Source organism: Alligator mississippiensis, chromosome 10 (assembly GCF_030867095.1).
Source record: "Alligator mississippiensis isolate rAllMis1 chromosome 10, rAllMis1, whole genome shotgun sequence".
Lineage (NCBI taxonomy): Eukaryota > Metazoa > Chordata > Crocodylia > Alligatoridae > Alligator > Alligator mississippiensis.
In genome coordinates, this window is record NC_081833.1 from 2,504,794 (window position 1) to 2,519,488 (window position 14,695).

Genomic DNA, 14,695 nt, shown 5'->3' on the forward strand with positions numbered 1-14,695 from the left:
ATCTAGCACAGGTTTAGGATGGGCGGGGGTGTGAACTGAAATAGGGAAGTGGTGCAAGTCAAGAATGACATGCCCCAGAGCAGATCACGCAGCTCCCACTCCTGCTGGCTGCTAGCTCCAGCAGCACTGGACGTCACTGTTTCACCAAACACTCAAGGCCTTGTTTTCAGGAATGCTGAGCAACTGCGGCTCCTTGCCACCAGCCCATCTACACAGCAGCACCTCTGAAAACGGTGCCATTCATACACCCCCAGATGCTACGGAGCCGACAGGCTGCACAGAGAGCGCAGTCTCCGCTGCACAGCAGGTCCCAACACCACTAAGTGTTGCCCCCTGGGAGTAGGGGGTCCTGGGGGACGTATTGCCAAGGCAGTGGAAAGACCACTTCAACCATAAGTTGGCACAAAGATGCAGGAAAGAAAGACCAAGCAACCCAAATTCCTCAGCCCTTCCAGCACAACAGCCAAGGAGCTTCCCACAAGCCATGGCTCCAGGCGATTAGACAAGCCCAAGCTTGACTGCCCTGTTTGCACTAGCAGGGACAGCCGCCTACTTCCTCAAGTCTAGGCAGCACTGCCTAGTGCTGAGCACTGCTGAGGACTGACACCTGCTCGCTTTGTGCCCTAGAGATAGAGCCAGTCTCTGCCAAACGAGGTCTGTGCCTGGCTGAAACACAGTCTGGGTCCTTCCAGGGAGTTAGGAAGCCCCTACCTAGCGGGAAGTGGGAGGGGGGTTGTGTTCTTAACTCATCTGCACCCCTAAACAAAACGCCTGATCCACAGAGTTGAGCAGAGATGCTCAGCCAACACCTCTGCAGGGACCTGAACTCTGCACAAGTGCCTGGGCAGCCCTCTCCAGGTCACAAACATCACTGTCCTGCAGGAGCCACCTCACGTGCCCCATAACATCCCCCGCTTGGTGCAACCTCAGCCTCTTACAAGATAGGAGTCAGACCTTAGCCCATATGGGCCAAGGGCCACAACGTCTCTCAGACTCACTCGAGTGATATCTCCAGCTGCTAACTCCTCACAACCGTGGTGCAGGTCAGACACCCAGTGCCCAGCTGTCGGCCAAAACACAACTATGCCCATATCTCCCCTCAAAATGAGATGGAAAACTCACCCCCTCATACGAGGGGCCAAAAATCATCTCTGATGAGGTCGGGGCAGAAGAGAAGGGTATGTGGGATCTACCAGTGCCCAACCAAACCATGATACTGCCACTCACACAGACATTCAGTTTCTTTCCTTCACCATTTGGGGGAAGAGACCCGTTGCCTGCTGGTAGCTGGAAGAGGAAGAGATGGAGTCAGGTGAGTGCTGGCACCCGAGATGGCATGGAGGTGTCCAAAAGTTATGGTTCAAATGGGCTACCAGCTTGCACCTGGCTCCAGCTCTACATTCACTGCAGCCTCCAACGAGAAGGCGTTTGGGCCACTCATGGGCAGCCCCCGGATTCTCTTAAGGGAGAGGGTGGGGAGCAACAATCAGTGCGGCAGGGGTAGCTGCACCCCCACTCCCAGCGCCCTGTCCTTGTCCCCTGGCCCCGCCCCCAGACAATCAGACCACACCGTACAAACAGCAGCCAGGGACATTTTTAAGTTCCCGAATCAGGTAAGAATCCCACCCCCACCCAGCTCTTGGCACTCCCTCATGCCCACCACTGTTGCTGTCCCCAGCTGATTTCAGGGGGGGAATCCAGAGCTGCTCCTGCCCCTGCTCCACCCAGATGGCAGGTGGGCTGGCTCCCCCTCCCTCCACTTGCTCCCTACTGGCAGAGAACACCCAGGGGGACCAGGCCCAGAGGAGGAACCCACCCGCTGCTCCTGTGCCCAGGCAAGCCTGGCTCTCAGCACAACTCAGCTGGAGTGGGGCAGGAGCAGTTCTGGAGCTCCCCCCACTTCCAATCAGCCAGAGACAGGGAGAAAGCAGCAGCAACAGCAGGTAGAAGGGAGGGGATGTGCCACTAAGCATGGGATGGCTGGGGAGTCTTACCTGCTTCAGGGTTTTAAAATGTCCCCAGCTCCCACAGTGTTGTCCCAAAGACAGGAGGGGGGGGATAGGGAGGGGAGGGGCACCATCATGCTACTGCATCCCCTCTGGGGTCCACCCTGAGGCTGTGACACAGTTTCAGTGCAGTGTCTGCACATGAAGGCAATGGCCATCTCTGATTTTTGCTACCAGCAGCTATCACTTCCCTCGACTCACCTTAAGGCATCCTGGGTGTATGATTTCATTACAAATAGAACACTCCATTAGCATGAGATTAAACTTGCTCTCCTCCTCTTCCACCGTGTCCTCCTTCCCAGCTTCTCCGCACACCAGACACACAGCAGTATGAGGCAGCACCGGCTGTTAGCACAAACCAGAGAAAGAGAGAGATCAGAGCACAGGAAACATGGGAGCAGAGGATCAACATTCACCTTATTACAAAGCCATCTCTAGTAGTGGCTCTCGATCCCAGAAACACTGGAGAATCCCCAGCTTCAACTACCACGTTATAAGAGAGTAAGACACACCGAGCATCTGTTTCCTGATCCAAAACAGTTGCAGACAGGTACAGCAGGAATAAGTTTGGCCTCCCTGTAATACCACAACAGTCAGTGGAGATTCCCAGGGATGACTCTGGCCAGCCACATGGATGTCAGTCTCCAAAGCTTGTATCAGATACATCCAAAACTTGTCTTTTATTTATTCCAAAGGTGTGACATGGAAGAAAGAGGCCGAGCCTGGACATCACAACTGCCCTATTCAGCTTCCCTGCCTTCCTCTGCAGGAAGACAGTGAAGTTACATTACAGACAGGGCAAGCAGAAGCTTGTGGGACACAATTGAGGTTACAAAGCAAATCTGTGGCAGAATCAAAATCTCCCAACTCCAACCATGATCACTTAGAGGCCACAGTCAGGACCAGAGTCCCCCCATGCCGGGCACTGTAAATGCAGAGGAAGACCATTCCTGTCCTGAAAAGCCAACAGCATAAGGAGGAAAATGGGGTAAATTTCTAGCAAGTGCAGGAGTTCTGGCTTCCAGGTCAGACACTGGTTCAGCTGTTGCGATTCTCCATCTAGCTCTCATGTATTTCTATCACTTTGGTGTCAAATCACTGAACATTTGTCTAATTAAGAAACTGCTTTTGCACTGATGAGACACACAAACATTTGGTTTGCTGCAATATGGTGCAAGTCTCGTGACAAGGAGAGAAACAAAGGCCCTCGCAAGAAGCTGGCTGCAATTTGAAATGCAATCAACTAGATTATAAAATCACTCCTTATCTATTAAACACTCAAGAGCAGAGCACTGGTTTTCATGGCAAGGGCCTCACATTTTAGAAGTAAATAAAAATCCTAACAAACCATCTTTGGGTAATTGTGCGTTGATTGAAATCTGTGGACAGAGCAATTGGCAACTGAAGGGAAAAATCTCAGGCACAGGGAAGTATTAACAGTAATATCTTTAATGCCAATCCTGCCGTATATACAGGCACTCACTGTATTCACTTTGGCAATGCTTCTATCCAGTCTCCTGCCAATAAATACTTAGCATTTACACGCTTTACAAACATTATTTTTTTCCTTTCATGCATGCGCACACACAGAGTTGTAAGGGAAAGATTATTCCCATTCAACAGATGAAGAAATGGTAGTTGAGTTCTTTCTACCTAGCCATGTTCTGCACTGCAAGTTCCTGTTGCCATGCTGTTGATACGCTCGATCATCCAAGCACAACTGTGTTCGCAACAGCCTACAAGCATAGCTGGCATTACTGCAATTGTACTTGCTTGGTGCAAGGCTCTCCAGGTGGCACCGAGTTACTCTGCACCACCAACGAGGGCTGGTATTGCAGCTGCACCAGAAATACTGGCCCTCCCAGCCCAGTGTCCCCAGGACTCCTTCCATGTGGCACACGATATCTCACAGGCTCCCTACACCTTTCCAGGCTTAAGGCAGCAAGCTTCCATCAGTTCACAAAGACGACATCCCCTTTTTACCAAGTGCACTGCAGGCTCTACTTCCTACACCTGACATTATTAACCAAAGAAAGCACTCTCAAGCTCTGAATCACTGCTTTCAGACAGCCCTTCCTGGAGGATACACGCTGGAAGCAGTGGGAGAGGGACCCACTGTGCACTGCTCCTACAACAGCTGAAGGACACATGGACCAAGTTCCCAGAATTGTAACTTGGCGACTCCCTGGGCCTTGCCTGTTCTGGGAAAGTTTACAGTAAGAGTCACACTGGTATTTACAGGAGTAGGAATGCTCCCAGAGCAAACCGGGACCTCTTAGCTGCCAGCTAAGGGCTTAGACCAGAGCTTTGTGAAATACAGGTCCAGAAAAGTATCTAGGAAGACCTTCTAACCCCCTGAGAATAGGAGATTTGGACAGGGACCCAAATGGAATCCAGTCCCATGAAGCAGGTGTGATCAGACCAAACATGCACAGGAGCCGAGCAGACAGGTGAGCATCGGTCAGTAAAAGAAGGGAAAGAGGTAGGGGGAAAGAGTGGTTCTGCTCTGTATTCAGGGGCTAGGAGGATTCTCTGAACAATTTCTCCTGCTCCGATCAGTTTGTGCTGCAGCCCTGTAAAGAGGGGACTCAGTGGAAAAGTCCTCTAGAGCTGCAGAAGCGCTTCAGAAGCAGGCAGGTGTTCTCTCCAGTTTGCAGAGGATGAGCCTGAGGCACTGAGCAGCTTAGCCAAGGTCACCAAGCAAGTCAGAGCACCAGGCACAGACCCAGGAGAGCGGAAGCCAAGTCTCCTGTTGCAAGGGGGATGCGAAGTCTAGGCCAGGACTGGGAGTCAGAGGGTCACCGCTGCGGGGGGTCAATGCCCAGCGGCTCCTATGGAAACAATGGAAGCTGCTCAATGCTGAGCAATCCTGAAAACCCAGCTACGTCGTCCTGGGTTCCAGGCTGGATCTTCCGCTCCATCACGCGACCCTGGCCAAACGCCTCCTCGCTCTCGGTTTCAATTTCTCCATCACCAAGAACTAGAAACTTCCACGTGCTGCAAAGCTAAACAAGGCCAGATGGAAGTCACTACACACGTGATAAGTATTATCAGCACCTCCAGACAAACTGCCTTCTCTTCACACGTGCAACCAATGAGCAACGGCTGGAGTCGGCTGGTCCAGAGAGCTTCAAATCCGTCAGGGGAAACTCCCGCGCAGGAGCCTGACTGACCAACTAACCCCTGGGGTCAAGGCTGCAACTTGCATTTCCTCCCTGCAGAGAGCAGCTCCCGGGCGCGAGCCCACAGGCACCGCACTGCGAGAAAGGCAATCCATCCCAGGCCGTGCCTGGTCTAGCCTAAGGGCCGAGCTCACCAGTGCCAAAGCCTTGGGAGGTGCCTGCCCAGGATTTCTGCTGCATTTGGCTGAGCTAGAAAGAAATTCTGGCAAGATCCAAACCCGGCCACCCCCTTCTAGCCTTGGCCCCGACCTGGAGCCTTCTCCAACTTGAAATCCGAAGAGCTTCAGATTCCATGGCACAGTCCTAGTCCTGACCCCTACCCCAAAACTCCTGAAAACCCAAAGCAACAGAATTAACCAGAAATCCCACCTCAGTTTTGTGGGGTTTTGGCTGGAAGAGGGTGAGGGGGGGGAGAGGTCTGAAAATGGAGTTCACCCAAGCACACCCTGGTGAAATGTCTCGCCAGTTCCCGCGATGCACTTACTGCAATGCACTGCCTCATGATGCAGGACTGCTTCATCCTGCCAGGCCCCCCGAACTTCTTCATGTCTTTGCAGAAGTGACACTCGCCGCACTCTGTCCGCAGACACGCCTCGCACTTGCGGCATCGCGTCCTCCTCCGGCGCGCTCCTGCCGTCGTCCGATTCGCCGCGAGCTTCACTGCAGAGGCAGTGCCCAGCTTCCCTTTGGGCCGTCCGACTGCTCTGTTCTGGAAGAGCCAGACACACGGGGTGAGTCTCATTACGCTTGCTTCCCAAAGCGCAGGAAATCTTTTTTTAATGAGGGGCAAAGGGGACTGTGTGTATTATGTTAGCGTCAGCTGTCTAGATACAGAGATAACAAGCGCTTTCCAAGTTTATCCAGAGAACACACCACATGGACACACTGCAGCCCTTACTGTCGGCCCCAGTACTCGTGAGACCTTCTGAGCCTGGCACAGGTAGAGTCCCTCAACATGGGTCTATGGATGCACAACTCACGTCAGGACCGGGGCCCCACGCAATGGGCTCACAGCCACAAGGGAACCCAAGAGTTAGGCCTAGCACTAGTGTATAAGCTCCTGGGCCCGCGCTCAGACTAGTCTCCAGGCCCGGGTCCCCTGGTCAGAACCACCAGTATCCAACAGGGAAAGCAGAACTCATTTGGACTCATCTCTAGTCAGGAAAGCAGAGTGCAAGACTTGGACACCACTAAACCCTCCTGAACCACCCCCGTCACACTGGTATCACGTGCAGAGCCAGAGAAAGCATTGCAATTCAGAAGGAGAACCACTGCTGCCACCTTTTCCTAGGTTTCCACGGCCTCTGGAGGCTGAAGCTAGACAAGCACAGAAGGATTTTAACTGACTGGACCCTGAACCGAAGCGGGTCTGCCCGTCCACCAGCTGGAACAAGAAAGCCACTCACAGGCTTCACATTAAAGCAAAAAGTAGTAAGGACCAAACTCTCCTCCCAGTTTAAATGTGCTACCCCACTGCCTTCAAGAGAGCTGTGAGGGGTAACCGAGCAGGATTTGACCCCGTTTCTAGTCCCTCCCCCACTGTCTCTTACTCCATAACCGACTGGTTCTAAATTTAAAGCAAAAATCTTTGCCAAACCCATTTAATTTAGTGCCGGCGCCATTAATCCCTGTTCTGCTGCTCTCAGCCTGCGGAACGAGAACAAATTCACCACTTTCACTTTCTGTTCCCGACTGGCCCAGTCATAATGCTGGGTAGCAAGTATCACGGGACGCTGGGTATTTTGTAAAGAAACAAGCCCCCTAAACCCTTTCTACCCGAGTTCTTCAAAGATACCTGTGGGAATATTCTGAATTTGGTTCTGCCACTTTCCCCCACTCTCTCTTCAGACACCTCAGAAGAAAAGCCACACACGACTACACACTAAGATACAGGTGGCAAAGGTTCCTCTGCCTGCACTCGATGGGCCTCCTCTGTCTCCAGTTTCTGCAGTTACCTGCCTACTTTAACAGACATTTTCTATTTTAGCCCACAAGCAGCCCCTGCTCCCTAGGGGCGTCTCTGCAGGGAGTGGGGAAGCGGGGAGCTAGGAATGGATTGAATTATGCTTCCTATTCACAGGTACATCACAACTGAGAAAGGACAACTCCACTTGACACACACCCCTGTATTAAGTGAACTTTAGAAGATTGTTACATGCCTGAAAAAACACACCGAGTGCTATTCTGCTATCAGATTATACGGTGTGCGAGATCTGAATGGAGGCAGGGAGAACCAGGAGTACTGGGAGTAGGCGTTGTTAAGAGCCGACGGCAGGCATTCTGCAGGCTGGCTATTTGCTTTGCAGAATCGTTTTTAAACCTCCCAAAGTAGAGTCAACCCTGGAAGCGACGCCCTGCCAGCATCCAGATTAGGAATGATTTATGTTCCTGACAAGATCCTGCCCCTGCGCAGAGCTCCTCCGACCTCCTCTTTAGTTCTTCTGAGCAAGAAACTAGAGCAGACCACCCTTCAGGAAGGCAAGTCCCTGATGGCGGATAAACCATGCAGCAGGACACACATTGCCAACATGACTCCTCTCTGTTAACAGTAGGCAGAAGCAGCTATGTTGCCGTCCCAGGTGTCTTCCCTCTAGCTAGCAAGGCATTAAATTCTGCCTGCGCTCGTATGGGTGAAACACATTCAGCTCCGTTCAAAGACTAGAAACAAAGCAGCATCTACACAAGGGAGAGGCCCGTGATGTTACCTCTGGGCCACGCTAGTGCAAACTCGCAGCTGGCTGAGGGACAACTAGAAAAGTGGACTTTACCGTGGTCATGAATCATGGCTGAGAGGGCAGGAGGGAGAAGGGACAGAGACTGTAAGATCACCACGCCACCTGCATCCCCGCATAAGCCCCCACGGCTCGGCAGAATTAACAGGAAAGATGCAAGAGCCCCTGCTCGGTCAAAGTGACGTTTCTTATCTCTGGGGCACTTTTCATACTTTGCTGCGCATTAGCACCGGCCCACCCAGTGCTTGAATTGCTCTACTCACAGGAACCATCCAAGTAACCAAAAGTCAGCCCATATTCTGCAGAAGTGACACCCTAGTTGATGAGGCCTTGGATAAATTCCCGGGTGTATCCTATTTCAAGGGGCTCTTACTTGGTCATTTGAAAAGCTCACTAGCAGGAAATCTAGCCTGTGGGCTCCTAGCCCAGAAAGGGGCTGGAAACCAAAGGGGAGAAGGAGCCCCCAGCACCATTTGGGATTTTTTGCATGTGTTTTATTTAGCGTGTGGCACAAAGCCAGACAAATTCCAGGCTGATGCGAGTCAAGAGATACCACAAGCATTCCCAGCTCAGACCCTGCCTCCCCAGATCAGCGAGAGGCAGCATGTTCAGCCCCGGGCTGACTGCAGGACACTGGGGTTTCCCCCCATCCCTTCACGCTCTCCCTCCTCACAGCTCCCATCTTTCCTGACCCAGCTGGAACAACCTCATTCAGGCCCCCAGGTCCCTGCTCCTCTCCTCCCCCCGTTCTGCAGTCCCAAAAGTCAGCTCTGGTTCGGTCTCGGGGCTGTGTAAGGAGAGCGCTGTACATTAAACTTGAACAGATCTTTCCAGCTCGTGGAATCCATCCACCAGGGACCAATGCACAGCGATGCCAGCCAGCACTTCAGGAAATCCTCCTCATCTTCTCTCCCACCCCCAAGAAGATAGCACCCAGGCCTCTTTGCCAGGGTGGGGGGCATCAAAGCATGGGGCTGTTTCAAGGGACGGAGAAGGATCTTGGAGGAGTGACAATCTCTTTCTCAGCCTGGAGGTATGCATTCTTGCCATGGCCCAGCCTACCCCGAGACCCTGCAAGTTTCCACTCAAAGAAATCTGCTGGGATTAACAACATCAAAGCACCAGTGTCCTTGTCTTAAGGCTCAAAGGTTTCTGGACTTGCTGCGGACCCAGAAGAGCAGACCACCACTCCCAATCCATGTGCATCTGTGGGATGCTCTCCTTGCTAGTCCTGTGAATTTTTTCATGCCACTCCTGTGAAAAGCAAGAACCAAACCCACCAAGCTGCATTTAAACAGAAGGAGCTTGCTCCTACTCCTGAGTACACAAGGACAGCCCCTATGGGCTTCAGTCTGACTTGCCCCGAGTACCCAGAGCACATTTGGGCCATAAAGATCTCAGCCCTTCAGAAACCCGGAGTTTAGCATTGCCCTCTCATCCCTAGAAGACAAACAGTCCATATCAGAAGAGGAACCTGAGACACACAGACTGGCAGCCTGATTTTCAGAAGTGCTGACCACCCACAATCCCTACTCAAGTCAATGGGAGATGCACGTGTTCAGTCACTAAAGACCTGATTCTTAAAATCTGCTAAAGTCTCTCTGCAGCTTGGGAACAAGCCCAGGAGTCGTGCTACCAATCTTGGGACCTCACTCCCAGGCAGGGCTAGCTAGCAGATTCATTACCCTGGCTGCCCGTTGTCCTAGGTATGCTGTATGCTTAGTTGTTGGGTAAGCTGGAAACCTTCACTGTCTCTGCCAGCTTGTGTGTGTTTGGAACAGCACAGCAAGGCTGTTCCACGAGGCAGGGTGCAGCACTGCCTGAAAAAGGAGAGTACAAGAATCCCTTCCTTTCAATTTTCTGGTAGCCAGCGAGGGGGGAAAAAACACAGAGAAGGCCTTTCACACTTGCTAGGCCCAAACTTTTACCTGCTTCCAAGGAAATCCAATGTTTTCCCTGCGGTGTCTGATCAAAGACCAGGCTGATTAGCAGCTCTCAAACAAACCACGGTGAAGAAACAGAATTCAGTTCGCTCTAAGGTTTTCTAGACAGTCATTTAACTGAACTGCATCTTGCAGAAACCCAGCAGTTGAAACTCATTAAGCCTGTCTCTAATGTAGCTACACACATTTTACAATCTGTGTGATTAGGGTTATGTAACTGGAGAAGTCGGCCTCCTCTCCAGGCTGGCTCTGAATTGCTACTGCATTAAGATGGCAGGGCTGAATGTGGCACTGCCCATGGGCAACTGGTGCCTCCTGAGTCTGGGGGGACACCAGATCGCCGATGGAGGGGGGTGGGTCCCCCCAGCAGCCGATCACCAACCTGGGACACACACACATACACATGGACTTCCGATTTTGCAGCTGGTCCTTTCAGGGGGTGCATGGCCGATCTCAGGGGGTGCGCATGCATGCCCTATGCATCGCTGATGGCGCTGCCCCACTTTCCTAAGGCAATGAAGAGGCCAAAGAGATGACAACCGCTCTGGGCAGGCTTGAAACTGGGGTGCGAGTAAAGTGTGGGGACTGCCCTGCTCCTGCAGTCCCCGTGCACCACTGGAATATCACCTTTGACATTTACAGCACAAAGCTAATAACTGCATAAATGTGACCATGAAACCACAGCCTAAGGTTAAGCCAAGCAGCAAGCAGCAGGAGGCCAGCCTAGTTCTCCAAGGGACCTGAAACAGCAGCTCTAAGAGGTATGGACTGACTCAGGCATGGTAAGTGGATGTTGTAGCTAAACCTCTACATCAGCACAGGATATCACACATACACACTCCTCTGCTGGGGAGCGTGGAGGCCAAGAAGAGGTTGTTCTGGCCTATGGAAAGAAAGGTCCTGGCTTTACCTAAGAGGAATGATGGTGATGTCCCCAACACCGATGACTGCTCTTGGGGAAGCAGCCTCTGCCCCTGCCACTCCAACCACCAACACAGACCCTTCCTTCACACATCCCTGCCAAAGCATCTCAGGCCTGAGCTGCAACACCCTGCTGTCACTCCAGGATTAACCCTCTGCTGAGCAATGATTTGGGAGTGCTCCAAACTGTGGAGCAACACGAGTGGGCAGCAGCAGGAGACCTAAATGCACTTCAGTTGCAAGCCAGGCATGCAGAAGTCTGAACAGACTCGTGCGTTCCCAGCACACATCTCAGCAGAGACCCCTGACCTATACCTGGCACTCTCCACTTCCAAAGGTGCAGGACCAGCCCCAAGTAATCCTCACAGCCCACCTACCAGTTGCCCACATTGTGTAGATGGGCAGCCAGGCACTGGAGTTGAGTAGGGATGTCAGGGCGCAGTGGTGCAAGCAGGCTGAGTTACCCCTCCACAGAGAATTGTTAGACAGCCACAAGCGGAGCAGTGCTACACGCTGCGGCTATCTCTGCTTCATCAGGCAAATAAGCACCCACGTTAACCAAGGCCACATAACGCCAAGCACAGCATGCAGCTGCCATCAGCTAGAATCTCTTGTACCAAGTGTGACTGCACAATGCAAGACAAGCCCCTTGGCTGCAAAGCACAGCATGGCAGGCCTCCGATTAAATGGATTCCTCCCTGGTTATTAAGAATATCTGTTAATAACAGCAGCAGCCGCAGCAGGGATGAACCTCAGATTCCACCAAAATTAGCCTACTGCTGGTGAAAGTCCTGGGCACTCAGCATCCTGTTCTCTCACAGAGCAGGCAGTGACAGCACAAACTCTTCCATGAACAAGTATCTCCCTCTCTTTGGCCCAGAAAGCCCAGAGGGAGGAGGAAGGAATTCAGTCTCAAGGGTCCAGTTCAGTTCCTGGTCTCCCTCCTAAGAAAGCCAGCTTGGTTTCCAGTCATCATCGGCTGCGGCGGCAGCAGGGTCAGCGACCTATACACCGGAGTACTAGAAGCTAGACTGCAATCCTCCATACTCACTTCATAGACTGCCAAGGAGCCGTTGGACAGAAACAGATACTTCTATTTCTAAGAAGTATCCCATACCTAGCTATGAAAACGCTAGCCTGAACCAAAATTAGAGGCTGTCATTAAACTCCCCGCCTGGCTGTAGCTCAGTTACATACACTCGAGGCTGCGTGTTAGACAAATACAGCAAAAGTCAACAATTCTAGAGCATTAAAGCCTTGTCCCTCCAATAATGAGAGCAACCCTATTCTAAACAAAAACCCAATGGGGTGGGAAAGGAAAAAAGACGACAGGCTGATGAGGCTGCAGCAATTCTCAGTAAGTCAACAATAATGAGGAAGGAACCAGTTTAAGGCAGCAGAAACCGAGTCTGTCAATATATTTGACAACATACTTAAAAGCTGTGTCAGCTGAAGAGTCCAAACCATCACCATATTGACTTAATTAAGTTATATATTTCTACAACACCTTTCAACCTGATGAAGAATCCCAAAGCACTGTACGGTTCTACAGACACCGAGAGTTTAAGGACAAAAGGGCCCGTTACAGCATCTCGTCTGGCATCCTGCACATCACACGTTCTTAAATTTCACTCAGGTACACTACCGAGCCCAATAACTTGTGTTTGGCTAAAGCCTGTCTTTCAGAAAGCCATCAAGAATTGAGCGTTAGACAAACACTCGACTGGAATGGTTTAAACAGGGATGATCCTGCCTTAGGCAGGGGGTTAGACTAGACAACCACTTGAGGTTTCTTCCAGCCCCATTAAGAGAGATCAAGAAACTTCCTTGCTAGCTTATTCTACTGGCTAACAGAGGTAGGTTAATATGCACTACACACCCCCCCATAGCTGCTGTGCAGTCCTCTTTAGAGGGTGGCCGACAACCAACACACAAGTGTAGGTATGCTGCTAGACTCCCCAGCCAGGCAGAGGTCACACCAGAGGAATAAAAAGCAGTGGTATTCCCACCCAAATATAAATGCTTCAATCAAAAATGCTTGAACCAACAACATGAGGCACTGAGAAAAAGACTATGCCGATGTTTTAAATCTGGTATCTCCCAAAATGCAGATCTGCAGTCCTCTCTCCCCTCTTCCACCAGGAATGAAAGCGTTGACAACGATGACATCTTGATCACCATCACTGAACCCGAGTCTATACCTCCGGGATAAGCGGGGCAGTTCGTCCCTATCAGAACAGTCTTTCCAGGCTCATCTGTACATTGGCTACACAAGGGCCAGATCTTCACTACAGGCTCCTGGCCAAGACTGCCATTGCTTTGGGGTCCGACGATCTGACAGCTGTGCCCGCTCGTTTTGCTCAGGGGACGGGGTGAAAAAGCTGTCAGTACAGGCAGTGTCCGCGCCAGAAGCATTTTAAAGGGGGAGGGACACCGGTACGCTATACCAGCAAAGTGTTCACAGTGTGGACAGGGGTACGCTAACCAACCTGTGGCTTGTACTGGTGCAGCAGAACAAGCCCCCTCGAGCAGAAGCAAGCCTTGATCGGTTTAACCGCATCTACATTAGGAACTTCTGCTGGCCCACCTGTATTAGCCAAGAACCATCTCTTCTTGCTAGCCAACAGGCTACGCTAGCACAGTCCATAGTGCAGACTCGATTCCCCTACTCACCCCCATCGAACACGCACTTTTTTTTAAACGAAAGCCAAGATTCCTGAGAGCGAGGCAGGGCCGAGTTGCACGTGGGCACACGTTTCTGAGCCCTGCCCGGCTGCTGACCGCAAACAGCTACGCCATTTCTACACTGGTGTTCGAAAACATGACAGTCAAGATCTCTCCCTGCCCCCCACCCTGCTCTCTCCCCTCCCCTTCTGCTTTGGTATGGGGGAAAGAGGGAAAGGGAGGCTGAAATTAAGTTTATCACTGGGAGGAAACGCTGGCTAAGGGCAGAGAAACAAACAGCAGAGACAGATGCATGCAGAAAAGTTGTGCTGCTTTCATTACAGCGGTACATTTCAAGTGGCACCGCTGCTTTGGGATGAAGGCGGGTACGTCAATATGAAGGTGTGACACTGGCCTAGCAGTTCCTGAATGGGAAGCAAAGTAGCTATGCAGCATAGAAAGGACTTGTACCAACTGGCATCACTGTGTTCACACTAGGTACAACTACTTGAATGAAAAAGAAGAAAAAGTCATACTCTTTAGCCATATTAGTCATGCCAGCAAAACTTTCAGGTATAGATCAGAAATCCAGAAAGGATCTCAACTCCTTGGGATTTTTTTTTTTTTTTTTAATATTAAGATTCACAATGCTAGCATACCTCAGGTTTTATCAGGTCTGACAACCCCAGGGTGTCACTGAGTCAAGCTTAGTCAATTAAAGCGTTTATACACATGCTGGGGGGAGAGGGGGGGTGTGCTTTAATTAGAATAGCTCTGAGAGCCACTCTAATTAAAGGCCCTGAAGCATCACGTATATCAGCACCCCTGCACTGAAAAATGGCGGTGGCGGCACTTTCAAGTCTGTCAAACCAGCTTTAGTTAAAACGCCCCTGCCACCATTTTTCAGCGTGGGGATGCTGATACACGTGACACTAGAGTCTGTTGGAGCACGGTAATTACCACACTCCAGCAGACTCAATTAACCGAGTCTGCTCCACCGTGCTGTAATTACAGCGTGTCAGAGCAGCCTCACTGCACGTCTATAGGTGCCCTTAAACACCATCGTCTTCCGTGGAGATTTTACACTAGCGTTGCACCTGGCAGACAGCAGGTGACAATTCTTGGCCCCGCACAAATAGCTGGGTCTGTTAAACGGCACACAACAGTCCACCCAAAATTTAAAAAAAAAATCAAAATAAAAATCAGAGCAAACAAAAGGAAGTGAGCAGACGGGCACACGTGGGACA

The 14,695-nt window shown here is 51.3% G+C and overlaps 1 protein-coding gene across 2 annotated transcripts in view; it reads right to left on the reverse strand.

Moving 5' to 3' along the window:
- KDM2B (lysine demethylase 2B) overlaps positions 1–14,695 on the reverse strand; it is a 140,474-nt gene that overhangs the window by 25,011 nt on the left and 100,768 nt on the right. For both annotated transcript variants that reach the window (XM_014594768.3, XM_014594771.3), the window contains exons 13-14: positions 5,673–5,897; positions 2,208–2,351 (exon numbers count right to left, since the gene is read on the reverse strand). In XM_014594768.3, the coding sequence (XP_014450254.1) occupies positions 2,208–2,351; positions 5,673–5,897 (369 nt within the window). The remainder of the gene's footprint in view (positions 1–2,207; positions 2,352–5,672; positions 5,898–14,695) is intronic.